The sequence below is a fragment of the Vipera berus genome (assembly GCF_964194415.1).
Source record: "Vipera berus genome assembly, chromosome: 2".
In the NCBI taxonomy this organism is placed as follows: domain Eukaryota; kingdom Metazoa; phylum Chordata; class Lepidosauria; order Squamata; family Viperidae; genus Vipera; species Vipera berus.
The window spans coordinates 97,613,251-97,641,232 of record NC_138203.1 but is presented as its reverse complement, the minus strand read 5'-3'; the positions used below and the strand labels follow the sequence as shown (position 1 = coordinate 97,641,232).

At 45.3% G+C, this 27,982-nt stretch overlaps 1 protein-coding gene across 1 annotated transcript; it reads right to left on the bottom strand.

Annotated features, from left to right (window-relative positions):
* Positions 1–1,925: 1,925 nt before the first annotated feature.
* Positions 1,926–27,671, bottom strand: PCGF3 (polycomb group ring finger 3; the record flags this gene model as incomplete). Its single annotated transcript, XM_081316188.1, has 8 exons — positions 27,551–27,671; positions 23,087–23,183; positions 22,549–22,604; positions 21,137–21,247; positions 19,288–19,376; positions 16,089–16,226; positions 2,772–2,852; positions 1,926–1,973 (listed from the first exon to the last, which is right to left on the bottom strand). Exons 1-8 carry the CDS (start codon positions 27,657–27,659, stop codon positions 1,926–1,928), a joined length of 729 nt encoding a protein of 242 aa, XP_081172314.1. The 5' UTR covers positions 27,660–27,671.
* Positions 27,672–27,982: the final 311 nt, after the last annotated feature.

Below are 27,982 nucleotides of genomic sequence, written 5' to 3'. Positions count from 1 at the left end.
TATATTCTGCTGAGGCTTGCTCCCTATAGGAAAGATTCCCTGTGAGGCACACCTGCAGAGCAAGGATATTCCAAAGAAAAAGAAACAAACACTAGCAAATTGCTACCCATCCTGAATAACCACCATCAGAACATAACCCTCCAAAGAATGGAGAAAGCTTCCGTCTTCCTAGAGATCTCTCTCTGAAACGCAGCCATTATAACCCGCCCTCGTTGGGCTATCCTCTGCTTCTGTCCAAGGACCCGTTCAATCAGCAGCAACAGAGCTAGTAAGCAACAGAGCTAGTAAGACAGTGTAAAGGCAATCTTCTGCATCAAAGAGAAAAGTCCCGAGAAATTTAAAAAAATAAATAAATACACCCTCTCAGCAATCCCTCTCAGCAGCAACTTCTACCCCGTTCTGGTCATATCCCATCCAAACTGGTGTCCAATGGAGGAAAAGCAGACTTGTGTTCATGCAAAGAATACTTGTGCCTCTTCATATGTATGTGCATATGGAAGAGAGACACAGAAAACATGCCTATACACATGCAACAAGGAGTATGCGCATGCATTTTTTGAACACACTGGAGTATTTAAAATCAAATGACGTGGTTCTCCCAGATGAAAGAGTCTTACGTATCCTGTCCAGATGAAGAACAACATATATTTTGCATGGTCCATACTTGCAACACCACCGCTGAATGCAACCTTTTTTTTAAAGAAGCAAAAAACAACCTTAAAGTTATTAAAGGGAAAGCAACATTGATCTTCACACATCGTTCTCACCTTTACTTAGAGAAAGTGCACTTACATAGTCTAGAGGGAGAAATCAATCCCTTGGGGGCTGGATTTAAAAATAAATAGATTTATAGGTTAAGGCCCAAACGTACCATAGTGCCAACTAAATCCGAACGCATAAAGATAGTTCAAGTAGAGAATTAGGCAAACACAATGGTCTTCTTAAAGAAGGTAGAACCCAGCAGGAAAGGTCAGTGAACTCATGCTCTCGTCGTAGAATGCATGCTCCAGCATTAGCATGGTGTGTTGTTCAAAAGAACAATACTGGAGTTCAAGTAGTTAAGGCTGCTAAAGGCTTATTTCATTTTCAGAACAGGAAATCCCGCCCCCCCCCCGTTTCCGCCCCGGCTATGTAAGTCACACATATGACAGAAAAAGGATCTTTTCTTCCCCCTAAATGCTCAACCGTTTGTGTGAACAGATAAAACTGAAATAAAATGGAAATCACTCATTCCAATACCTCCCTCAAATGAATCAGCAGAGGAACAAAGGAGCAGAATCCAGAACTGTATCTTGATAGCAAGTCGCTGCCAACCATTACATCTTTTTTTTTCCAATGTTAAATACTATGAAGGGCTTACTGATCAACAAGATGCCCATGAGGTTTAAGAGACAGAATACCTGGTGAGAGGAAGGAAGGAAGGAAGGAAGGAAGGAAGGAAGGAAGGAAGGAAGGAAGGAAGGAAGGAAGGAAGGAAGGAAGGAAGGAAAAGGAAGGGGAAGGGCTATGTTTAAGCTAAGTTGCAAAAGAATCCAAGAGCTGCTTGGTGACAACAAATTGAAAATTATCTCCTTCCCTACATTTTAACCTATTTTGCATCTTTCAAGATGATGACCAAGAACTGAGCTACACAGAGGGAACTGTGAAGTGCTTTCAATGTCTGTAAACATCATGCTGGTAGTGTCCGTTCAAACTGCACTTTCCTTTTTTTGTAGAAAATAGTATAAATATTTTTTTTACTGTCCTGAAAGTTGAGTTTAATGCATCTCTTAGAGAAATATTCAGAATGGCGGAGTGAGAAAGTACTACTGTTTTCAGGGATGGATTTTGCTGGTCTATGTCACGAGTGAATTGAGTAATGATGCACTAAGAAGGTGCCTGATGATAGTCTCTGCAAAAAACCGTCCACAAGGACAAAACAGTTCTTACAGCAAGTCCATTTTCGGTCTGTAATGTAGCAGTAGAGGTGCTTTCTGAAAAATAAATATAATTGCTTGAGGAACTCTCCAATGCAGACCATTAATATACAAACCAACATGTTTTTAAGCTTAACCTTCATTTAGGACACTAAAGGCCCACAACTGATGGCCCAGGAGACAGAGTAACTCTCAGGCTCAATATCTCAGCAGGTTCTGCAGGGCTAATCCTTGGTGGGGAAACTGGACATTTCTGGTCTGAAGATTTTGGCAGACACTGTCTCTCTCCTTGCCCAAAGCGAACATGTCCCAAAGCCTAGCATCTCCCTTTATTTTCCTGCCCAAGCTAAAATAAAACAGTAAGATAATTTCTGACCTGCGAACATGAAAAGAGAAGGACCACAAGGAATCAGGACATCAGTTATATCTTTATGAATGATAAAAGTAAAGGTTTAGAGCAGACATGTCAAACACAAGGCCCGGGGGCCAGATCCGGCCCACAAAGTGGTTTCATGTGGCCCGTGAAGCCATCCTGGAAACAGTGAGGGAACGGCCCCCACTGCCTTGGCCCTGGCCCAGAGACCCTCCTTCTGCCAGAGACCCTCAGATCTGTCCCACTCCTGCCCAGGCCCCCATAGGCACCCTTGATGCGAATGATGTAGAGCTGGCCACGCCCACCCAGTAGGCCATACGCACTCTAGCCACACCCACCCAGTAGGCCACGCCCACCCGGCCCCCTGAGGGCAACCGCAATGCTGATGTGGCCCTCAATGAAATTGAGTTTGACACCCCTGGTTTAGAGTTTCAAATGGAAAAAAATATTAAGTGCGTCAATCGATTATCGGTGCTCCATACCTTAAATCTCCATCTTGTAACAACTACAAATTTGAGAGTATGGTCCTTGCCCAGAATTTCTTCATTGCATAATATATCCAGCTGATAAAAGAAACAGAAAGATTTACATTTTTACTAAAGAGATCAATTTACAAGATCCAAATAATGATGCTATTAAAACAAGTTTTCTTTTGCTTTTAATGGCATGAAATGGTAGGATACTACAATTCAAATATGGCCTCCCAGAATCCCTTCAGGTTTCTGGACTTTTCCAATACTGTTAAAGTCAGCTAGGGTTTTAGTTCTAACCAACAAGCTGCAAACTGAATAATATGTATATTCTATCATTTAATTTTCCTGGTGGGTGGGAGATAAAATTTCAGCACTTACAGGAGATGCAGAGTTATTTCAGGGAATAAACTTCACTCTTCACTCTGCTGGATCACCATCTGCTCCATAATCTAAAAAAGACCAGATATTCTGGCCTTATAGAAATTAACTAAATACCGATTGAGAAAATTGACAAAGTGAACATGTGCAAGTTCTGAGTATCATTGTTTGAAAAACCTGGAAGTGAAGGCCTGAGAAAATGAATTCTAAAACTGGTAGTTAAGAAAAATGAGTTCCTGATAGGATTCTATATAGGATACATGGAGGCCAATTTAATTAGCTATCCAGGGAATGATTATTACCAAATAGGCAAGTTACAAGCAATAACAAACAGAAAATGGTAGAAATAAGCATCTCTTCAGATGTGAAATTTCTTGCCTGCTTTTAATTTTTAAGCCAGAATCTGATATCACAAAGATCAAAAATCTCACATAACCATTTCAGTTATAACCTATGTACGCCCTCAAAACATAGCAGATGTCCTACTTGACATGTAAATGATTTTACATTTATTTTCTCCTTCTGTTCCATCGGTTGCGGATACTACATTTTACACTTAAAATCCTCACACTCCAAAGGTTCTGATCACAATTTGCCAGATACCACCAGAAAAAAGCATATATTGCCCAATACTGGAAAATCTTTTCTTTCAGGATTCTTCCAACAGGGTCTAGAACTTCATACCCACTTCCAAAGAGCTACCAAACCAGCCTTGACTCTCTCAGTCTCTTAAATTCACAAAGTAAAAAAAAAAATCTGTGGTCCAGGATGAACAGGCAGTTATTTTATCTGAAATAAACACTGTCCCTGAATCAGTAAGAGGAGAATTTAGATATTAAATGCTAGAAGTCCTTTTGAACCATTTTTACTGCCCATCTGTTCCAAATTACTAAAGTAGAACTGCTTCTTTAAGTAAGGAAACAACCCCAAATCCTTCTCGTATTTGTGAACATGCTCACCACACATTAACAAGTTATCAGAAATAGACTAGAAAAACCAAAGGCGAAATTTCTAATGAACTGGGATGCAAGCATTTAGATGAGTCTTTCTCAACTTTGGCAATGTTAAGATGTGTAGACTTCAACTTGCCGTTGCTGGTTGGTTAATTCTGGGAGTTGAAGTCCACAAATCTCAAAATTGCCAAGACCAAGATATACTGATACAGATCAAATTGAGCTTGTTCCACCATAGTCTACGTGGGGAAAAAAGAGAGAAAACTTTGATATGCCTGAGTGAACATTTTCAATGGAAAAAAGCAGTAAGAGAAGGAAACCTTACATTTATCAACAGATCATACTAAACTCTGTGTGTGTGTGTGTGTGTGTGTGTGTGTGTGTGTGTGTGTGTTCTTAGTCAAGCCTGCAAATCAAATGCAGGTTGAATTGTGCTATGAACAGGGCTTTTTTTTTCTCATAGAACGCTCAGAACGGCGTACCAGCACCTTTTTTTTTGCAAAAAAAAAAGCTCCCTCTATTGGCTTTCGAAAGCCTATTGCAGGGATAGGCAATCTTGGCTCTTTTTTATGACTTCAACTCCCAGAAATCCTGAGCCAGCCACGCTGACGGGAAAGAGAGAGGTTTCCAAGCTGAGCCATGCTGGCTCAGGAATTCTGGGAGTTGGTCCTTGAGCCATAAAAGAGCCAAGGTTGCCTACCCTGCACTAGAGGAGGACATTAAAATTATTTACAAGGTTACTTCTTTAGGAACTAAACTTTTAGAATCTAAAACAGCTATTTCAAAAAAGCCAATAGGGAAGGACTTCACATTTTTCATCTGTTTCTGTCTTTTGAAAGGTAAAATTAGATAACAAAATAATCTATTTCCTATGTTAACATCTCTGCAATGAAATCAATAAAGGTAACAGGAAAGAAATGAGAAACATTTTTCTCAATGTAATGTCTAATTTAGCTGATGCTAGAAAAAAATAGTATCTTTTGTAAATACTCCTGAAAGCTATTTTGAATCTATAACCATCTATTACAACTAAACCACTTTAAATTAAACAATTCTTAAGAATGAAATATTCTTAATTTGGACTTTACTTTTACTGTTTGGACTGTTGTGTGTTTTGAAAAATAGATATTTAGAATCTAGTTATGTTGCACTTCAGTCTTTAAATAATTAACCTAGTATATACATAACAATATATGATGTTTTCCATGGTGAGCTTAACATCAATAACAACATTTATTAAAAAGGCTAAAATAATTTCTGGTGGTATTATCTGTACATTAAAATTTTGTTTAGTCACAATCTTTCACTTTTCACATTCTGGACAAGCAGTGGTCATGTATCCTAGCAAAAGATGTTACATATGTACATAAGCTCTCTTTTTCCGGCTCCAAAGATGGCGGACGCGCTGGGGAGAGCTCCGTAGCCCCCAACGGTAAGGCGTCCCCCCAGGAGCCCCCCAGGGATGTCAGCGGACCCCTGGGGTGGGGCCAGAAATTCGGGCAGATGAGCTGGGCAATGGTGCCGCCCGCTGCCTCCCGAAACAGCTGCAGGGGTGCCGGGACATCTCCGCCTCGCCACCTGGGCCGTTGGCAACCGTTATAAACGGGGGCCAGCGCCTCTGCCCTGCCTCTACCTCTGTTCATGCTGCCGGGCAGGGGCGGCGTCTCCGCGGATCAGCTGTGCGGCGGAGGCGCCTTCAGGCATCCAGGAGGGGCCGGAGGCTCTGCTCTGCCCCGGCCCTCAGATCTGCTCCTGATCGGCTCCCGGGCGGCAGCAGCGCCTCCGCGGATCAGCTGTGCGGCGGAGGCGCCTTCAGGCATCCAGGAGGGGCCGGAGGCTCTGCTCTGCCCCGGCCCCCAGATCTGCTCCTGATCGGCTCCCGGGCGGCAGCGGCGTCTCCGCGGATCAGCTGTGCGGCGGAGGAGCCTTCAGGCATCCAGGAGGGGCCGGAGGCTCTGCTCTGCCCCGGCCCCCAAATCTGCTCCTGATCGGCTCCCGGGCGGCAGCGGCGTCTCCGCGGATCAGCTGTGCGGCGGAGGCGCCTTCAGGCATCCAGGAGGGGCCGGAGGCTCTGCTCTGCCCCGGCCCCCAGATCTGCTCCTGATCGGCTCCCGGGCGGCAGCGGCGTCTCCGCGGATCAGCTGTGCGGCGGAGGAGCCTTCAGGCATCCAGGAGGGGCCGGAGGCTCTGCTCTGCCCCGGCCCCCAAATCTGCTCCTGATCGGCTCCCGGGCGGCAGCGGCGTCTCCGCGGATCAGCTGTGCGGCGGAGGCGCCTTCAGGCATCCAGGAGGGGCCGGAGGCTCTGCTCTGCCCCGGCCCCCAGATCTGCTCCTGATCGGCTCCCGGGCGGCAGCGGCGTCTCCGCGGATCAGCTGTGCGGCGGAGGAGCCTTCAGGCATCCAGGAGGGGCCGGAGGCTCTGCTCTGCCCCGGCCCCCAAATCTGCTCCTGATCGGCTCCCGGGCGGCAGCGGCGTCTCCGCGGATCAGCTGTGCGGCGGAGGCGCCTTCAGGCATCCAGGAGGGGCCGGAGACTCTGCTCTGCCCCGGCCCCCTGATCAGCTCCTGATCGGCTCCCGGGCTGCAGCGGCGTCTCCGCGGATCAGCTGTGCGGCGGAGGCGCCTTCAGCGGCGATGGCGACGACTCCCAAGCTCCAGCTCGGTCGCCTATTCGGGGAGCCGGCAGCCACGATGGCAGTGGCGGCAGGACTTCCCCAGGCCCGCCCCCTGGCCCTTGGCAGGCATCCAGGAGGGGCCGGAGGCTCTGCTCTGCCCCGGCCCCCTGATCGGCTCCTGATCAGCTCCCTGGCGACTGCGACTTCTCCGCGGATCAGCTGTTCGCCTATTCAGGGAGCCGGCAGCGACGGTATCGGTGGCGGCAGGGCCTCTCCAAGCCCGCCCCTGGTCCACGACAACCATCACAGCCATCCAGGGGGGGCCGGAGGCTCTGCTCTGCCCCGGCCCCCTGACCGGCTCCCGGGCGACGGCGGCAACATCTCTGCCCTGCCCCAACCCCCGCACCTGTTCGACTCCTCCGGCGGCGTCCCCAAGCGACCAACGGAGGCGCTGTGGACCAGCTGGGTAGCGGAGGCGGCAGCATCGTCGGCAGCGGCGACGGCGAGTACCCCGCGGGGCCCTAACCTGTCATCTCCCCACGGGCCCGAAGACCGGCGGGGGCAGTGGCGATGGGGCGCCTCTAACCCGCCCCCGAGCCGCTGCAACTGCTGCAGCCATCCAGAGTGGGGCCGGTGCCTCCACCCTCGGCTCCCTATTATGCCTCCCTGGCCAACAGCGACGCCAGGGATGATCAGGAAAGACCCCGCGGATCAAATGGATCAGCTAGGCGGCGGAAGAGACAGCCGCAGCAACCGCCCTGAGCGGGGCCGGGGTCGTTGCCCTGCTTCGACCTCCTGGCCTGCTCCTGAACAACGGCGGCATCTCCCTGGGATCAAGGAGGTGCCGCAGACCGGCTATGCGGACCCGATCGACCACCACCGAGGAGCCTTGATAGCGGCGCTGAACTTCTCCAGGCCCCGGTCACCCAATCTCACCGAAAACCCCCCGACGGCAGCACCACTAGATGCGGCGTGGCGATCTCCGTGCCGATCAACACCCCTAAAGACGCCAGGATGCAGCTGACCGTTGGAGATGACGGCGGCTAGACCACCGAGGCCATCAACATCTGGCCTCCTCCAGCTCCGAACCCCCCTGCCCTCCCTCGCCCCACAGGACATGATGGGCCTGGGTGCAAGCCACGGTGGCAGAGTGGCCTGTCCTACACCTGCAGCCCCATAGAGGTGAGAGCTCTATGGGGTATGCTTCACCCAGAGTGGGTCCTGGACCACCCCCAGAAGCAGAATCACAATCCATCGTGAGAGGATGGGGAGTGGACTGCTTCTGGGGTTCACCCAACCAAGTGGCAGTGGCTGGGTGACGGTCCAGATACCCACCTACCCGACTACACCCTCCTTCTAATGCTCCACCCAGGGGACCGCCTTCCCAATGCTCCCCAATGCTCCCTATGCGGCTTCAATATTCTTGCATAGATCTACTCGCCCTCAGGAGTTCCCCCCTCTCCTGGGTTCGTCCTGCCTTCAACTCATCATACCTCGATGACGGGCCCGACCATTGGGCCTCTGAGAGATGGCCAGGCAGGGTCAGGGGCCTCCATCACAAGACCAACAAGAGGCCCCTGGTTAAGTTTCTTGTTAAGTTTTTTGTCGGGTTAGGGAGGGGGGCGGGAAAAGAGTATGGCTGCTCGGGGAAGGCAGACCTTCCGGGTGCCATAACGCAGGCCAGGCTTACGACCATTCGCCATGGTGAGAAACGAGGACCAGTCGCCGACAATAACCGATGGCGTACTGACGAACATCCTATTCCCAGGATGGTGGGGAATGGCAGAAGGTGCACAAACAGAGGGCCGTATCGTCACCGGGAGTGTCATCTCCGCTCTGTACAAGCGGTGAGACGCTCCGACCCTCTGTACTTCCCCGGAGGTCCCGGGAGCGAAGGTGTGCAGCCTCCCATGCTAAGGCTGGTCTACCTGAATGCCAGGTCCGTAGCTAACAAGGCACACCTTGTTCGTGACCTAGTGGAGAGCGAGCACGCGGACCTGGCTTGCATCACGGAAACCTGGCTGGGCCAAGAGGGTGGTGTCCCTCTAGTTGACCTCTGCCCGCCAGGTTTCCAGGTGCTGCACCAGCCTCGGGCCCATGGGAGGGGCGGGGGAGTGGCAGTTATCATCAGGGAATCCCTTAGCCCGCGAGAGATCACCGTCCCTCAGATGGTCGGGTGTGAGTCTCTCCTACTGAGATACGGCCCGGGGGCGCAGTTGGGCCTGCTGCTGGCATACCTACCACCTAATCGTGCAGCGGCAGCCCTGCCCGAGCTACTCGATGTCCTCTCAGGGTTGGTGGTTGAATTCCCAAGACTCATGGTCTTGGGCGACTTTAACCTACCGTCCTTGGGAGGATCGTCCGATCTGGCTCGGGAGTTCATGGCTTCCATGGCGGCCATGGACCTGTCGCAAATAATTTCTGGACCGACTCATGAGAGAGGCCACACCCCAGACTTGGTGTTCTTATCTGGACGGTGGCGCGATGATATCGGTGGGGGTGCCACGACTATTATGCCCCTGTCATGGACCGATCATCACCTCGTGCGGCTAGACTTCCCCTTTGCCACCCCCCGCCGTGGGTGCGCGGTGCCAACCAGATGGTACCGCCCTAGGCGCCTAATGGACCCTGATAGGTTCCAGGCAGCGCTTGGGGACGCACATGCACTCCCTGCTCACAGCTCGGCGGATGCCTTAGTGGAAGCCTGGGAGAAGGCAGCCACGGAGGCTCTGGACCGAGTTGTACCCTTGCGGCCTCTGACCCGGTGCAGATCCCAGCGAGCCCCATGGTTCACCGCGGAGCTCCGGGAAATGAAGCGTCGGAGACGGGGCCTAGAGAGCCGTTGGAGATCCAGTCGATCCGAATCCGACCGATTGCGATTAAGAATCCTCACCAGGTCTTATCTCGCTGCGATAAGGGTGGCAAAATCCAACTACTTTTCCACCCTCATCGCGTCCGCAGATAATCGCCCGGCTGCCTTGTTCAGGGTGACTCGCTCCCTACTGAACCAAGAGGTGAGGGAGGAACCCTTGCAGGGTCGAGCCGAGGAATTCGGTCAGTATCTGCTGGATAAAATTGCTCGGATCCGAAACGGCCTGGACTCCAACTGGGCTGAGTTGGAAGAACAAGGCATGGACAGTCTTGTCGACGTCATCTGGGAGGAATTTGATCCTGTGACTCCTAAGGAAGTGGACAGGATTATGAGGAGGTTGAGCTCCTCCACATGCTTACTGGACCCGTGCCCTTCCTGGCTGGCATATGCAGCTCGAGAGGGGACACGAGGCTGGTTCCTGGCGGTCATCTCCGCTTCTCTGAGGGAGGGTCACTTCCCCACCGCCTTGAAGGAGGCGGTGGTGAGGCCTCTCCTCAAGAAGCCCACCTTGGACCCATCCTCATTGAATAACTTTCGTCCAGTCTCCAATCTTCGCTTCCTTGCGAAGGTTGTTGAGAGCGTGGTGGCGCACCAACTCCCTCAGATCCTGGATGAAGCGGTTTATCTAGACCCGTACCAATCGGGCTTCAGGCCGGGCTACAGCACGGAGACGGCATTGGTCGCTCTGATAAATGATCTCTGGAGAGCCCGGGACAGGGGCCATTCCTCTGTCCTAGTCTTATTAGACCTCTCGGCGGCTTTCGATACCATCGACCATGGTATCTTGCTGCGACGCCTCAGGGGACTGGGAGTGGGAGGCACGGTTCTGCGTTGGTTCTCCTCCTTTCTCCAGGGTCGCTCGCAGTCGGTGTTGGCAGGGGGACAGAGGTCGACCCCGAGGCCTCTCGCTTGCGGAGTCCCTCAGGGGTCGGTCCTCTCGCCTCTCCTGTTCAACATCTACATGAAACCGCTGGGCGAGATCATTCGCAGCTTTGGAGTAGGGTACCATCAGTATGCTGATGACACCCAGCTTTTCATCTCAACTCCAAACAACATCAGTGATGCCCTCGACGTGATGTCTCGCTGCCTGAAAGCGGTCCGGGAATGGATGGGGAGGAACAGGCTTCAACTGAACCCGGACAAGACTGAATGGCTGTACGTACCGGCAAGCCAGGATACTCAGAACATCCCATCCCTTAACATCGGGGACAAGTTACTACCCCCTGTTGATAGGGCCCGCAACCTGGGTGTCCTCCTTGACTCGCAGCTCTCCCTGGAAGATCACATAGGAGCTGTGACCAAGGGGGCCTTCTCCCGGGTTCGACTAGTTCGCCAATTACGGCCTTATCTGGACCTGGATGCCTTACGTACAGTCACCCATGCTCTTGTGACCTCTCGCCTAGACTACTGTAACGCTCTCTACTTGGGGCTGCCCTTGAGATCCACTCGGAAGCTTCAACTGGTGCAAAGTGCAGCGGCACGGACACTCTTGGGAGCCTCCCGATACTCCCATATCACACCTCTCCTCCGTGCACTGCACTGGCTTCCAGTTGCCTTCCGTGTGAAGTTCAAGGTGCTAACAATGACTTACAAAGCCCTACATGGCATGGGTCCGGACTACCTACGGGAGCACCTTCTGCCAATGTCAGCACCCCACCGTCCTGTGCGCTCCCACAGAGAGGGCCTCCTCAGGGTGCCACCGCTCAAGGAATGTCGGCTGGTGGCCCCCAGGGGGAGGGCATTCTCAGTGGGTGCGCCAGCCCTCTGGAACAGCTTACCAACCGAAATCCGGATGGCCCCCGACCTCCGCACCTTCCGGCGCGAATTAAAAACTTATCTGTTCCAGCAGTCTGGCCTGGCCTGATAGCTCTAATCTGGGGTCCCAGCTTGTATTTTACTATTGTTTGTTTTCACTATTGTTCATTCTGTATGCCTACCTTATTCTGTACACCGCCCCGAGTCCCTCGGGAGAAGGGCGGTTTATAAAAACAAATAAATAAATAAATAAATAAAAATAAGCGTAGTCAGTAGCATATGCCTTTTAAAAAATATCAAACATGCAAAGAAACAAAAATAAGTCCAAAATATCTGTATTACATCCAGAAATGCCAACTTTGCAACCAATATTTCTCATCCTAGCCGGTTATTTTAAAAGGTTAGGGAGGGGGAGGGAGGGGAGGGTAGGGAGGGAATCTTTAACCGGCACTCAGTCTGGACCTGTTAGAGGTCCTGACGGGACGGGGTCGGGGGGGTGGCTGCTGGTTCTGGGAATGTGGGGGTGGGGCTTCAAATCCCCACGGCGATAGGGAATGGCAGCAGGTGTTTGCGCGGAGGGCCATATCAACACCTGGGATCGCGCCCCCGCTATCTCCGAGCGGTGGCGCGCTCCGACCCTCCGGTTAGCACCCTCTTACCCGGGGATGAGGGTGATCAGGCCCCTGAGCTCAGGTTGGTCTATTTTAACGCTAGATCCGTAGTTAACAAAGCTCCCCTCATCCATGATCTGATCGAGGAGGAAGGTGCGGATCTAGCGTGCATCACGGAAACTTGGTTGGGTTCGGAGGGAGGGGTGCCTCTCACCGAGTTATGCCCGCCAGGTTTCCGGGTGCTGCACCAGCCACGGGCTCAGGGCAGGGGTGGTGGGGTGGCAGTGGTTATTCGGGAGACTTTGTGTCCCCGGGAGGCCACCATTGTCCAGATGGCCGGGAGCGAATCCCTCCTCTTGAGATGTGGTTCTCGGGTTCAGTTGGGTTTGTTGCTTACATACCTGGCGCCCAGCTGTGTGGCAACAGCCCTGCCTGAGCTGCTCGACACCTTCTCAGGGTTGGCGGTGGAGTTCCCCAGGCTTATAGTCCTGGGTGACTTCAACCTGCCGTCACTGGGAGGGTCGTCGGAGTTAGCTCGGGAGTTCATGGCTTCCATGACAGCCATGGGCCTGACCCAGGTTATTGAGGGCCCGACTCATGTGGGGGATCATACTCTCGACCTGGTATTCCTGTCTGGACAGTGGTTGGATGATCTGGGAGGGGGCTCCCCGTCCATCACCCCTCTGTCATGGTCAGATCACTACCTCCTGAGGCTGGTTTTCCGTCATGCCACCCCCCGCCGCTGGGCGGCGGAACCGACCAGGTGGTTCCGCCCCAGGCGCCTAATGGACCCGGATCGATTCCAGAGGGCGCTTGGGCCTATACCTATCACCCTTACCCACAGCCCAGTCGATGCTCTGGTGGAGGCCTGGGAAACGGCTGCCACCAGGGCACTTGACGGCGTTGTACCCATGCGACCTCTGACCCGGCGCAGATCCCGTTGGGCCCCATGGTTCTCTGTGGAGCTCCGGGAGATGAAGCGTCGGAGACGAGGTCTAGAGAGCGGTTGGAGATCCAGCCGATCCGAATCCAACCGATTGCAGTTAAGAACCTTTATAAGGTCTTATCTTGCGGCGATAAGGACGGCGAAGTCTAACTACTTTGCCGCCCTTATCGCGTCCGCAGATAATCGCCCGGCCGCCCTGTTTAGGGTGACTCGCTCCCTCCTTAACCAGGAGGTGAGGGAGGATCCCTTGCAGGGACGAGCCGAGGAGTTTAGTCATCATCTGGCGGACAAAATCGCTCGGATCCGGACCGGCCTGGACTCTGACTGGGCAGAGTCTGATGTGGAGGAATCAGGCGGTCTTGAGCACGTTATCTGGACTGAGTTCGACCCTGTTTCCCCTGATGATGTGGACAGGATCATGGGGAGACTGAGCACCACCACCTGTTTGTTGGATCCGTGCCCCTCCTGGCTAGCTTATGCGGCTCGGGAGGGAACACGAGGCTGGTTCCATGCAGTAATAACTGCTTCTCTGAAGGAGGGTGTCTTCCCTGCCACCTTGAAGGAGGCGGTGGTGAGACCCCTTCTCAAGAAGCCTGCTTTGGACCCGGCTGTTTTAGACAACTACCGTCCAGTCTCCAACCTTCGCTTTCTGGCGAAGGTTGTTGAGAGTGTGGTGGCGCATCAGCTCCCTCTGTTCCTGGAGGAAACTGATTATCTGGACCCGTACCAATCGGGTTTCAGGCCCGGACACAGCACGGAGACGGCATTGGTCGCGCTGGTGAATGATCTCTGGAGGGCAAGGGACAGGGGTTGCTCCTCTGTCCTGGTCCTATTAGATCTCTCAGCGGCTTTCGATACCATCGACCATGGTATCCTGCTGCGGCATCTCAGGGGGTTGGGAGTGGGAGGCACCGTTTTACGGTGGTTCTCCTCCTACCTCCAGGGCCGCTCGCAGTCGGTGTTGACGGGAGGGCAGAGATCCGCCCCGAGGCCTCTCATTTGTGGAGTCCCTCAGGGGTCGGTTCTCTCGCCTCTCCTGTTCAACATCTATATGAAGCCGCTGGGCGAGATCATTCGTGGCTTCGGGGTGGGGTATCACCAGTACGCTGATGATACCCAACTTTTTCTTTCCACCCCGAACCAACCCAGCGATGCCCTCTCTGTGATGTCCCGGTGCCTGGAGGCGGTTCGGGTCTGGATGGGGAGAAACAGGCTTCGTCTCAATCCCGCCAAGACTGAGTGGCTGTGCATATCGGCATCTCGGGTTAACCAAGTTATTCCACCTCTAACGATGGGGGGTGAGGTGTTACCCCCCGTTGATAGGGCTCGCAACTTGGGCGTCCTCCTGGACTCACGGCTCAATTTTGAAGATCACATAGGAGCCGTGACCAGGGGGGCTTTTCCACAGGTTCGCCTGGTGCGCCAGTTGCGTCCCTATCTGGACCGAGACGCCCTACGCACAGTTACTCATGCGCTTGTGACCTCCCGTTTGGACTACTGTAACGCTCTCTACATGGGGCTGCCCTTGAAGACCACTCGGAGGCTTCAACTGGTGCAGAATGCGGCCGCGCGAGTTGTAATGGGGGTCTCCCGATACTCCCATGTAACACCTCTACTCCACGAGCTGCATTGGCTTCCGGTTGCCCTCCGGGTGAAATTCAAGGTGCTGGTTATCACCTATAAAGCCCTACATGGCCTGGGTCCGGGGTATTTGAGGGAACACCTGCTGCCGTCATCAAACGCCCTTCGCCCAGTGCGCTCCCACAGGGAGGGTCTGCTCAGGGTCCCGCCGGTAAGAGATTGCCGGCGGGTGACACCCAGGGATAGGGCCTTCTCAGTGGGGGCGCCTGCCCTCTGGAACCAGCTGCCGGTGGAGCTGAGGACTGCTCCCGACCTCCGATCATTCCGCCGGGGCCTGAAGACCTGGCTCTTCGAGCTCTCGGGCCCAGACTGAGGAGAAATTTTAATTTGGGGTTCTTTTTAATCGATTACAGGGTCAATTTAATATTTTTTAATTTGGTTCTTAATTTTTGTATTTTGGATTTTTAATTCCCTGTAAACCGCCCTGAGTCCTCAGGGAATAGGGCGGTATATAAATATAACTAAATAAATAAATAAATAAATAAATAAATCCATAACTATGGCACCCTAAGGATACCTGCATACGTGCAAATGCTTCTCTGGGATCAGTAAAGCAGCAGGGATTGCTTTTTCCTTCCAGTAAGAGATTACTGGGAAATACCTATTCTCTCACCCTTCGCTCGCAAAAGCCCCCCCATTCACTCACACTTTGCTCACAAAAGCCTCCAGTCGCTCTCACTCACTCCTCCGTCTCCTTCAAAGGCACCTCGTTCAGTCTCTCCCCCACTCACTCCTTGCAATAAATACAGCAAATAACCTAGACATGAGGGGTCCTTGGTACTCTCTGAGCGTGCTTGTTTTCTAGCAGACATTTCATTACCAAACAAAGTAACATCATCAGTGCTAGTAAAGAGTACAGTTTGCTATCAGATTATATTCTAGTGGCTTGCCTGTCAGTGTTGGTGGATGTGGTTTTAGAGACCACACATATTAACCCTGAGCTACAAATATTCTCTTTTATTAGCTCTTTTATTAGGTAGCTGGCTTTCCAAGATATTATTTAAATAAATGCATGGCATTTTAGCAGACATTAGTTGTAACAGATTATTCTTCAATTATTTCCACTGAAATTTTACATCATTTCTTTCATAATCCATCCATAATACATATGTAATTTGAAATCCTAAAGTTTAAACTGGCAACTTTTTTATTTTTAAGGAAATTATGTGACCTTCAGAATTCATATAAAGGGCTGAAGGCACTTGCTTGTTCTGCAGAAAGAGAGTACACTGTCAATTTTAAACACTTCTCTGCTAAAGGTCTCCTCGCAAATTTTTCTCACTAGATATATTTACATTAATGCTTCAAGCGCAAACTAAGGAATACTGGGAAGCTTCAGAATCGTATTTCAAAAGCTTAATATCTTTTGAGGCAGTGCTTCATTTATTATACATCAGTTAAGTGATTGAAACAGCAATTCTGTTTCAGGAAAAAGCAACCAACTCTAAGGATTTAATATGACTTTTTAAGGAAAAAAAAGTTACACAACTATTTTTTTAAAAAAAATCAGCCACACTTTTTTTCTTTTTTTGTTCTACTCTATCAGCATTGATTACCTCATTAAATGAAGAAAGATTAAGTTTTTTGGCAATGAACTTCTTTAGATGCAAGACTGTAGCTTGTGCTGAGCAACGAATCCATTTCCTCTTCAGTCCACGCAATTTGCTACTGTTGCATTCCAAGCAGATGCTTACCTTTAAGGAAAGAGCCAATACTGGTTACCTTTTAAGTTCTCATTTCATAGCAGCAGAAGAAGAGAAATGAGGACTCTAACTATGCAAAGCTCATATTACTTAACAAGGAGAAACAACAGATCAGTGGTGGATCTGCTTAAATTCAGAAGGAAGCCTATCTGGCATTGCTTGCTATGAAGAATTGGTTTTCTATGGTGGGAAAATCCTCCAATATGGAAGAGCTTCAGGACACAATAGAGAATAGTGTACTAAGGTGTTCCATTCTTTGATACTTGGAGTGACTTTCCAAGGACAATTGCCTATCAAACTGAATTAAATAATTTGTTTGCAAGCAGGGGGCAATTCCTGCATCGTGAACACAGTTTCTTATTGTGTTCAGGTGTTGGTTTATACATACATACATACATGCATGCATACATACATACATACACACACACACACACATATATATATATACATACACATACACACACACACACATATACATATACATATACATACACATACACATACACACACACACACACACACACACACACACACACATATATATATATATATATATATTCTTTATTAGCAATTTGAATAATTTGCACAAATAATGAGCTGTCATAAGTTGACTAGTTCCTGTGGATAAGCCCTGAGCCGGGCCAAAACAGGAATGAAAGAGTTAATTAGCAAGGTCCATTCAAAAAGCCTTGACAAATACTTAAACATACATTTGCCTTGCCTTCCAGCTAATATAAGAGAGACAGAACCTGTGGCTCAGGAGGTTAAAACACTTCCTGATATACAATCAGCCCGGGTTCGAATCTCAGATAAAGGGTATGACTAACTGATGAGAACATAAATGAGTTCGAAATGATCATCTTAGCCTCCCAAATTCTTTATTAGCAATTTGAATAATTTGCACAAATAATGAGCTGTCATAAGTTGACTAGTTCCTGTGGATAAGCCCTGAGCCGGGCCAAAACAGGAATGAAAGAGTTAATTAGCAAGGTCCATTCAAAAAGCCTTGACAAATACTTAAACATACATTTGCCTTGCCTTCCAGCTAATATAAGAGAGACAGAACCTGTGGCTCAGGAGGTTAAAACACTTCCTGATATACAATCAGCCCGGGTTCGAATCTCAGATAAAGGGTATGACTAACTGATGAGAACATAAATGAGTTCGAAATGATCATCTTAGCCTCCCAAATTCTTTATTAGCAATTTGAATAATTTGCACAAATAATGAGCTGTCATAAGTTGACTAGTTCCTGTGGATAAGCCCTGAGCCGGGCCAAAACAGGAATGAAAGAGTTAATTAGCAAGGTCCATTCAAAAAGCCTTGACAAATACTTAAACATACATTTGCCTTGCCTTCCAGCTAATATAAGAGAGACAGAACCTGTGGCTCAGGAGGTTAAAACACTTCCTGATATACAATCAGCCCGGGTTCGAATCTCAGATAAAGGGTATGACTAACTGATGAGAACATAAATGAGTTCGAAATGATCATCTTAGCCTCCCAAATTCTTTATTAGCAATTTGAATAATTTGCACAAATAATGAGCTGTCATAAGTTGACTAGTTCCTGTGGATAAGCCCTGAGCCGGGCCAAAACAGGAATGAAAGAGTTAATTAGCAAGGTCCATTCAAAAAGCCTTGACAAATACTTAAACATACATTTGCCTTGCCTTCCAGCTAATATAAGAGAGACAGAACCTGTGGCTCAGGAGGTTAAAACACTTCCTGATATACAATCAGCCCGGGTTCGAATCTCAGATAAAGGGTATGACTAACTGATGAGAACATAAATGAGTTCGAAATGATCATCTTAGCCTCCCAAATTCTTTATTAGCAATTTGAATAATTTGCACAAATAATGAGCTGTCATAAGTTGACTAGTTCCTGTGGATAAGCCCTGAGCCGGGCCAAAACAGGAATGAAAGAGTTAATTAGCAAGGTCCATTCAAAAAGCCTTGACAAATACTTAAACATACATTTGCCTTGCCTTCCAGCTAATATAAGAGAGACAGAACCTGTGGCTCAGGAGGTTAAAACACTTCCTGATATACAATCAGCCCGGGTTCGAATCTCAGATAAAGGGTATGACTAACTGATGAGAACATAAATGAGTTCGAAATGATCATCTTAGCCTCCCAAATTCTTTATTAGCAATTTGAATAATTTGCACAAATAATGAGCTGTCATAAGTTGACTAGTTCCTGTGGATAAGCCCTGAGCCGGGCCAAAACAGGAATGAAAGAGTTAATTAGCAAGGTCCATTCAAAAAGCCTTGACAAATACTTAAACATATATATATATATATATATATATATATATATATATATATATATAAATATTGTGTAGAATGAATAATACTTATTTGTGCCCAATATTCTAGCCCTTCAGTGATTAGATTTTTAGATTTAATGAAGTAGATTATAGGCCAGATTACTGTCAAAGTCAGCCTACTGCTCCAATGGAAAACAATTACTTTTTCTTTGAAAGAATTTTGAATAATTTGTAAACAATAGATTGAGTTAGTAAATGAGAACAAAGTTAGTAGTGAAAGGGGAGAGAGGCAACTGTGAGAGGGTCACTGTTTTCGTAATTTTTCCCCTCAATTAATTTTTGCCCAGCAAAAATTCCAGGACTGGTGCCAGAGATTTCAGTCAAGTTTGGGAAGTCACAACAAGCCATTCTTAGGATTTTAAAAGTCATTATGGATATCTAGGACATTCTTGTTTTCATTTGTGACAATTTCACACATTTCTTCTAAAAATGAACCACCTAGCTAATTCATAAATTGAAAGGATCAATGTTATTTGGAAGCTATTTTAAGAAAAAATTAAAGAAAAAACCCTATAACCTTAAACCTGTATATCTGTACTTGGGCAACTGCCAAAGGTGTGGAGTTCAGCTCTTAGAATTATCCAGACAGCATATTGAGAATTCTAGGAGTTAACGCTACACATCTGGAAATTCCCTCAATGAGCAATGCTGTCTTAAATCACCCAAAAGCGAAACAGCTGCTAATTCTTCTGAGTTCAAAGGTTATATTTCAACAATACCTGTTCATCACTTCTGTGATAATCATTATCTTCTTCCTGTTTCTCCTCTGATGTTTCTTTGTTTGTGCTCTCATCTGCTTTAGTTTCCCCTTATGACAAAAGCATAGAGGATCTGTTATGAACTGGAAGACTCCACAGATACATTTACATAAAACAAAATTACATCAGGATCAACAACTTTTTTCAGAATGAAGCCTGTTGGTCACGCAGAACTGAAATCTCTTCAAATCTCAGATTTCTGTAGTATTGGCATTGTATTTTGATCAGTTGTGCTGCAATAGCACTTAGCAAATTCTAAAATATATTTGCAATCTATTTTAACATTGAGAAATCTGCTGTCAGTTAGTCAGTCAGTCTGTCTGCCTGCCTATCTATTCAATTTATATAGCTGACTATCTCACATATATAACTTTGTGCTGCTCAACGTTAAAACACAAAAAACCCAATACAAAGGTTTTAAAGTCTGACCCTGTCACTCAATTGTAACTGAAGAAGCTCAATCAGTTTATAACAAAGTAAAAATAAAGAATTCTACAGCCAGCAAGCCATCTGTACTACACACCTTCCTAAAATAATGCTTGTAGAGACAAAATGACCACATAGTATTTGAGACAAAGTGGCCCTCTGCATTTATTTTATTTTATTTTATTTTATTTTTATATCTCATATCCAACAAATCTGGGTGCCTTATCCTTGTAGAGTGGCAGAATCTTCCGTAGCAAGGTGATGCTCTGTTATGAATACAATTCTGTCACTGGTGCAGCAATAAACAGTCTCCCAGCGCAGCCAAGTCTAGCATTTACTATTGTATCTGCCAAAGAATTAGCAGCATGATCTTTCCTAGGAATTGCTCTCAAAGGAAGCTGTTGCCATAAGACTTACCTATCCGCCTTAGCACATAAAAAGGCAATCATTTTTGGAATGTTATTAAATGCAGCAAGCTCACCGAACTTGACTATTTGATCATCAGGTTTCTTACCTTGGAACTGTTTAATTGACAAGAAAAACCAGTTTGCAGAGCACTGTGAAGACTTTAAAGTAGGATTAATGTCCTAGATCAGCAGAGGGCAACCTATTGGCCAGAAATCTCAACATTCCATTTCTAGCCCTTTCCTAAATCCCAAAGTAAATGGGATGGAAAATTTAAGACCTTCTTTATTTTGTTATTATTATTTTTTTACTTATCCGTGATTTCTTAACAAAACTACTGTGCCCCACAGTGACACACACAGAACTGTGCAGACTAGCAAATCTTGCAAGAGCCGTCTTCCTGCATGAGATTTTGGATCTTAATGTTTACATTTATACAATTGTTTATCTATGTCTTCATGCCCATAACTATGTGTGAAATCGCAAAATGGTTTCTGACAATGAAAAATGGTTGCTAAACCCTGTCCTACAACAGAGGTTCTCGACTTTTTTGTTCTAGTGGGAGTACATGGAATTTTGGAAGAGTGCTATGCTTTGGTCAAACTGATACCTATTTTTCCAGGATAGCCACCATTTATGGGTACCATAAATCTAAACAGAGGCTACATATAGACAAATAATGGGGCCACTTCGACAATTCTGGGACTAAATGGGCCATTCCAAATCTTGGAGAGAAATCCAGCTGTGAAGAACTTGTTGCAAACACATGGATCAGAAAATTAGTGAATTTTCAGCTTTCCAGTCAAGTACTCACAGCAAAGCACTAATTTATGCAAGAAATTGACAGTTTATACTTCTTTAGCAAGCTTGTGATAAATGTACTATATGAAACTAATCCAGTTAACCAAAGAACAAACAATTTCCTTTGGCAAACACAGTAATTATCCTGAAAAGAACAAGCACATGCATTTCTATTTACCATTACGGTGAGAATCTAAATGCTGCTTGGCTGAGCACGTCTCCCCTTTGATGTCACCTGGTACTTCCATGCCCAATTTGTGGTAGAATTCCCTCTGCTTCTTCATTTCCGCTGTTTAACATTTTAAAATAGTGTCTTTAGCTAAAAACACGGACTTCATCAACTCAAGCAAACAATGTATTCCTCTCCCTTGTTTAGAACATGTGACAAGAGCCCCCTCTAACGTTCAAATGTGTTTTTTTTTTGTGGCCAACTCATAACACAACTGGACAAATCTCAGGATTTTAAGAACATCCCACACAATGCAATACTACTTTTCAAGCGTTACCCAATACTGTTCTCTCGCTTGTCTACTCGTACAGTAACATTTGCAAAAATTAGAATCCAGAGAGAAGCTAATTTTTGTTTTATAACACTGACTTATGCATTCATCTTTTTGAATTTTCCCCTCCTATTTACATACATCAGAGAAGTGTATTCTCCAACCACTTTGGGGAAGAGAGTCTAGAAACTGGGAGTCAACTTCTTACATTAGTCTTCTCTCAAAGAGTTATCAACAATATGATCCCCCAACTGTTATTTTTTAATATAATTTTCAGTAAAAAAAACACCTAATTGTGGTATTTATAGTCCATCTATCATAGATACAAAATATAATAAGTAAATGTAAAATTGGACACCGTAATTGCTTCTATACTACCAAATTACCTCTGTATTCATTTTATGTTTATAAGTATGGAGAACTTTGGGAGATGCCAATATTCCTTCAGATTTAGAAAATGCCCTGGGAAGTGCCAGGAATGTTAAAATTTTAAAACCTGTTTCAGTCAATTACTTCTACTATTTTATAGAAAAGGATCTTTTTGAGTCATATGACTAAAATGTTATTTGAATTATATGACTCAAAAAGGACCTTTTTGAGTTATATGACTAAAGTGGGGGTACAACCATTTACTGAAGATACTTTAATTTTTTACTGATTAATGTTGAGCATAGCTGCCCCTTTATTCCTCTTCATATCTTGTAAACCATGATATGATACTATGACTCTAAGGGGACAAGGAATGAAGAAATTTAGAACAATACCAGCTATACAAGTTGGGGAATTCTGTGGGAACTGAAGTCTACATATCTGGTGGATGTCCAGGTTGGAAAAGGCTTCTGTGATTTTTTTTTTTCAATCTTGACGATTCTGCCATCACATTTAAAAAAATAAAACTTTTGCTGTGGGTTCCCATGTAATGTGTGGGTCATCTTTGCTTTGTCAAAGCAAGCAAGTAAAAGCAAAGCAACAGTCAATGCCACCACATCCTGCAACCATTTGACAGTTTGAACCGTGTCTCCCAAACATCATACGGAGGCGATTTTTTCACATATATAAATGTCTTTTGAACAGTTTACTGTTGACTTACCTTCTTGAAGACCTGGAACAAGCTTGTAAACAATATCTTGCATTGTTCTGTCATGACTGACAAGACAAAAAAATAGAAATTAAAATGGTTACTGCAAATACCTGTAAGAAGCCTTTATATATTTACACCACTAGAATAACTGAAAAATATCCTCTTTCTTTGGGCACAAATGAAAGGGAAAGAAAGAAAGAAAGAAAGAAAGAAAGAAAGAAAGAAAGAAAGAAAGAAAGAAAGAAAGAAAGAAAGAAAGAAAGAAAGAAAGAAAGAAAGAAAGAAAGAAAGAAAGAAAGAAAGAAAGAAAGAAAGAAAGAAAGAAAGAAAGAAAGAAAGAAAGAAAGAAAGAAAGAAAGAAAGAAAGAAAGAAAGAAAGAAAGAAAGAAAGAAAGAAAGAAAGAAAGAAAGAAAAGGAAGGAAGGAAGGGAGTTCCTATACCATTTCCATTCTGCTGAAACACAATGGTCAAAATCCACTCATGGATTTCCCAAATCATGGTTTAGAAAAGATTTCTGCATGTATTTTTTTTTAACCCCATACGTACCCAATATACTGGAGAGGGTGACTCTGGTGTATTACTATCCTACATGTGGGACAGGTATTATTTTCTTCCAAATATTTTACCAGGCAACTCCTGCAAACTGTTTTGCCAAAAAAAAAAAATCAGTTAAAATGATTGCAAGAAAACATTTTTGTTTATCTGCCAATAACATTTTAAACTCCGCATACGCATAATTCAACTTGTATAACTTCAGGAAGCAAAGTTAAATAATGTCACTATTTCATAGTTGTGAATGCAGAAAAAGCAGTTGCATTCACAGCCCAGTTTTAACGAACACAGAACTTGCTAAAAAAAAAGTGCTTGTAGTCTAATGAACATTTTATAGGGAGTATTTTTCCTTCCTGAATAAATTTAGCATACCCCCAAATTAGCATCTGAAAAATGCCAATATAAAGGTTTCGGATATAAAATCTATGTCTTTGGTGATGTTATTTGAGATATGTAAGATTATAATCAATTTAAATATTGCGGGGTCATTTCAACACAGAATAAATAGTTACTGTACTCTGAAACAAACTGTGTTAAAAAAAGGAGTATTATTTAGTATTTATAGTGAAAGATCTAGCCTTCCAGAAGACCCTGAAGATCTGGTTTTGTGACCAAGCCTGGGGCCACAGCCATGTAACGGAGCCTATTCCTATTCCTACTTCCTATTCCTACTCCTTTGGAGCCTCCCCCAAAAATGTGTGCTGTTAACACATTTGGTCATCCCCTGAACAACAGCTTGTAACTGGCCAATCCTTTCAATCCAGAAGCATCCAAAGCATAGTGAGGTGCTCATTCGTATGTATGTATGTATGTATGTATGTATGTATGTATGTATGTATGTATGTGTATGTATTATCAATAAAGGAGAATATCTGTAGCTCAGGGTTGAAATGAGCTCTCAGCTTGCTTTTTTTTCTTGCAGACGTTTCATTATGCAAACTAGGTAACATTATCAGTGCTAGTGTTAGCACTGATGATGTTACCTAGTTTGGGTAATGAAATGTTAGCAAGAAAAAAACAAGCTCAGAGAGCATGTATGTATGTATGCATGCATGTATGTATGTATGTTGTACATCACCCTAAATCATGTATGTGAGATGCCATCAATCAAACAAATATATAAAGCATTATTGTCATTATTATATGTGGGTAATCTACATTTAGTTTCACAGCCTAAGATCGGGAGAAAGTTAAGAATTCAAATCCTAACCAAGGACCTAAGAATTATTAAGATAGCGTCTAAGAATGTAGGCGGTTCCAAGCAGAGTTGTTTTTTGTTAAATTAGGGTGCTCAAGTTCGATAAATTCATTATTTTCAGATATCAAGGAAGTTGTCCAGGTATTGCTTTGAGAGCTCCAATCACAACTGATATCAGAAATGATTTCTTTTTCCATAAACATTCAACTTAAATCTGCAAGTCTCGGTATTTTGTAATTTTTTCCAGTTGTTTTTCCTCAATCCTAGCATTACCTGGTATAGCAACATCAATGAACCAGACTGTCTTCTATTCAACAACTATCATATAAGGCATGTTATGAACAAAATACTTGCCTGTTGGGATCTTAGCATCCCATAAGATCTTAACCTGCTCAGTTTCCTAACTTGATGATTCCAGTAGTTTTTACTACATTCCAATCCAAACCTCTAGTAAAATTTCCAACGAATAATTTTGGCCACTTGATCATGAACCTGCTTGTAAACAGTTTGTGACATTTTGCTACAGATACTGATCAAATGGTCAATTGCTTAGTCCTTTTCACTAGAAAGGCAACATTTGCTGTTGTCTGTTACATGTTGAATTTTCGCCTTCTTCTGAGCCACAGGCCCTACTTACAGTCACATATGCCCTAGTCACCTTCCACCTTGACTGCTGCAATGAGTTCTAGATAGGGCTGCCCTTGAAAAGTAACCAGAAGCTTCAACTGGTTCAAAATGTAGTGACTCACATTATTTATTCTAGATTTGCACACGTGTCATCTCTCCTTGCAGGAGCTAGACTAGCTGGTGATTTGCTTCTAGGGCCAATTCAAGATGCTGATTATCACCTTTAAAGCCCCACAGGGGGCCAGGTTATTTGAAAGACCATCTTTTCCCAGTTACACCTACCCGACCCACCAGAGAGGGGAGGGAGAGTATGTTATGGGTCCCCTCTCCTCAGAAGGCCCATCTAGGAGGCCCTTCTCCATTGCAGTTCCTTCTCCTATGGCAGGGGTAGGCAACCTTGGCTCTTTTATGACTCGTGGACTTCAACTCCCAGAATTCCTGAGCCAGCATGCTGGCTCAGGAATTCTGGGAGTTGAAGTCCACGAGTCATAAAAGAGCCAAGGTTGCCTACCCCTGTCCTATGGAATATCATCCCTGCAGAAATAAGATCGGCTCCCACCTTAACACTCCTTCAAAAGGCCGTGAAAACATGGTTTTGCCAGCAGGCGTGGGGAACCCCAGGGTGATATGGAGCCCAGTAAGTGGTTGAGTTGATAGTTGTTGCCGGGGGGGAGGGACATTGGTTTTTTAATTGGGATTTTGTTTCTACATGCCATCTGGAGTCACCATGAACGAGTTGGGCTGCCATATAAATTTTCTAGGCGTTCAAACTGGTCAGTCCTAGAGGAGATCAACCCTGACTGCTCTTTAGAAGGCCAGATCCTGAAGTTGAAACTCAAATACTTTGGCCACCTAATGAGAAGGGAGGACTCACTGGAGAAGAGCCTAATGCTGGGAAAGGTTGAGGGCAAGAGAAGAAAGGGACGACAGAGAATGAGGTGGCCGGATGGAGTCACTGAAGCAGTAGGCATGAGCTTAAATGGACTACACAAGATGGTAGAGGACAGGAAGGCCTGGAGGAACGTTGTCCATGGGGTCGCGATGGGTCGGACATGACTTTGCAACTAACAACAAAAACAATAAATTTTCTAAATAATTAGTTGTACACTCGAAGAGGCAGAAGGGAAGCCACTGGAAGAAAGTTTTTTTGTTTTGGAAGCACTGAATAATGGCAATAAAGTTTACGAAGATGAGATTCATTTTATTTGATCCATTCTTTCTGTTTACAGAAAAGGAGGGTCTTTAATATGCCATCATATTCATAAAATCCCCAGTACGAAAAGTAAAAACTAGAAAAAGCAAAGAAAGGTTTGAGCTTAGGAATAGTAGGTGATTAAATGCAGTGCAGCTACCTGAGCTAAAGAAGTTTACTGTAAGCCTCTCAGCTATTTGACCATAATTACACATTACATAATTCTCATTAGCTACCCTGTGACCTGTCAGTCTTGTAAGACACCCTAGCACCCAAATTAGATCTGTCATCTTGTTAAACAATGTCATAATTGGGTCTACCAATTCTTATATAATCTGGCAAATATTGTTTTAACTAAATCAATTTGTTATTTCTAACATCTTTTCATGCACTATCATTGTATTAGCTACAGATCTGCACATTCAGATCAAAGGGGAGAAAGGAAAAACATTATGCCTTCTCAGCAGCAGTTAGAAACATAATGTGACCTGCAATAAAACAGCATCACAACTTTTACATCACACTCTTTAGTAAAAGCTCCCTTTTCAGCATTCCTAGGTATGTGCCTGAAGGATTCATTACCTACTGTTTTAAGTAACATTACTTTTTTTACATTAAGTAAAAAAAAGTTCAGAAAATATATATTTACATCCTCTCCTAGATGAATAAGTAAGGTCTTAACAGTTCAGAGCAGAGGATTTTTACTGATATGTTCTTATCTCTAGAAAGATAATAAGGTGCCTTAAGTTTCTTCTGCAAGAGCAGAACTATTCATCCCCATTCCTTACATAATCAGCTTTCATTCACTTGCCTCTCAGGGAATTATACAATATCCCAATATTATGGGATTAATTAAGAGAAGACCTTTTCAGATATTGATAGAACTGCACAATTGGCTCACATTTGTTGCTCCATAAAACAGTAGAATACAACCTCTTCAACCTGGTTGGTTCACTAAATTTATAGTAGGGTGAACCAGAAGAGAGCTGAGAGTGGACACTTTTTAGGCAAACCCTGAGTGGGAATTTTAAAAATAATGAAGATTCAGACAAGTTCTATTTCATACAGAAGTAGGCAGGCTCTTACTCCATGAAAAAGCACAAACAATTTACTTGAGGGGAAGCTATTCAGAAGGAAGGAAGGAAGGAAGGAAGGAAGGAAGGAAGGAAGGAAGGAAGGAAGGAAGGAAGGAAGGAAGGAAGGAAGGAAGGAAGGGAGGGAGGGAATCTAATCCTGCCAACTAGTGTAATTCAGAGCTCTCTGAATTTCTTAGTAATGGCACAGGAATGCAATTTAAAAAAGATTCACAACTGAATAAACAATTTGAAATTAAGAGGTAACTTAATAAACATTAGCCTTTCAAATAAAAATTAAAACTAAATAATTATGTTTACATCAAAGTAAATCTAAATTCAGAATACACAGCAATTATCATACTCACAGGTATGCAAGCATTCCGTTACAGTGGTAGCATCAATAAGATAACCATTGCAAAGGCGGCAGGTTATGTGGGCATTGATGTCCCAAAGTTTAATTTTTCTTGTCAGCATCTTTGGTGTCTGTAAGAAAATAAGGATAGGCAGGTATTTGAGATATAAATGTCTACTGCTTTTAAAATAACTGACCCTTATAATAAGCCTTGAATACTGGGGGGGGGGGTGAAAACAATCTAACAGCTTTCTTCTCCAAACAACCTTATTTAGGGGGGGGGGAAAATAAGCCTGGTTTAAGAATAATGCATAACCGTGAAGCTAAAGACTGCAGAAACTGTTGTTTTGGGCTTTACATTGCAAGATTTATGGCATTCCATAGTATAAAGTTTAATCAGCCTACTTTTCAGGAACAGTAATATATCTGTTTTATCTGTAATCTA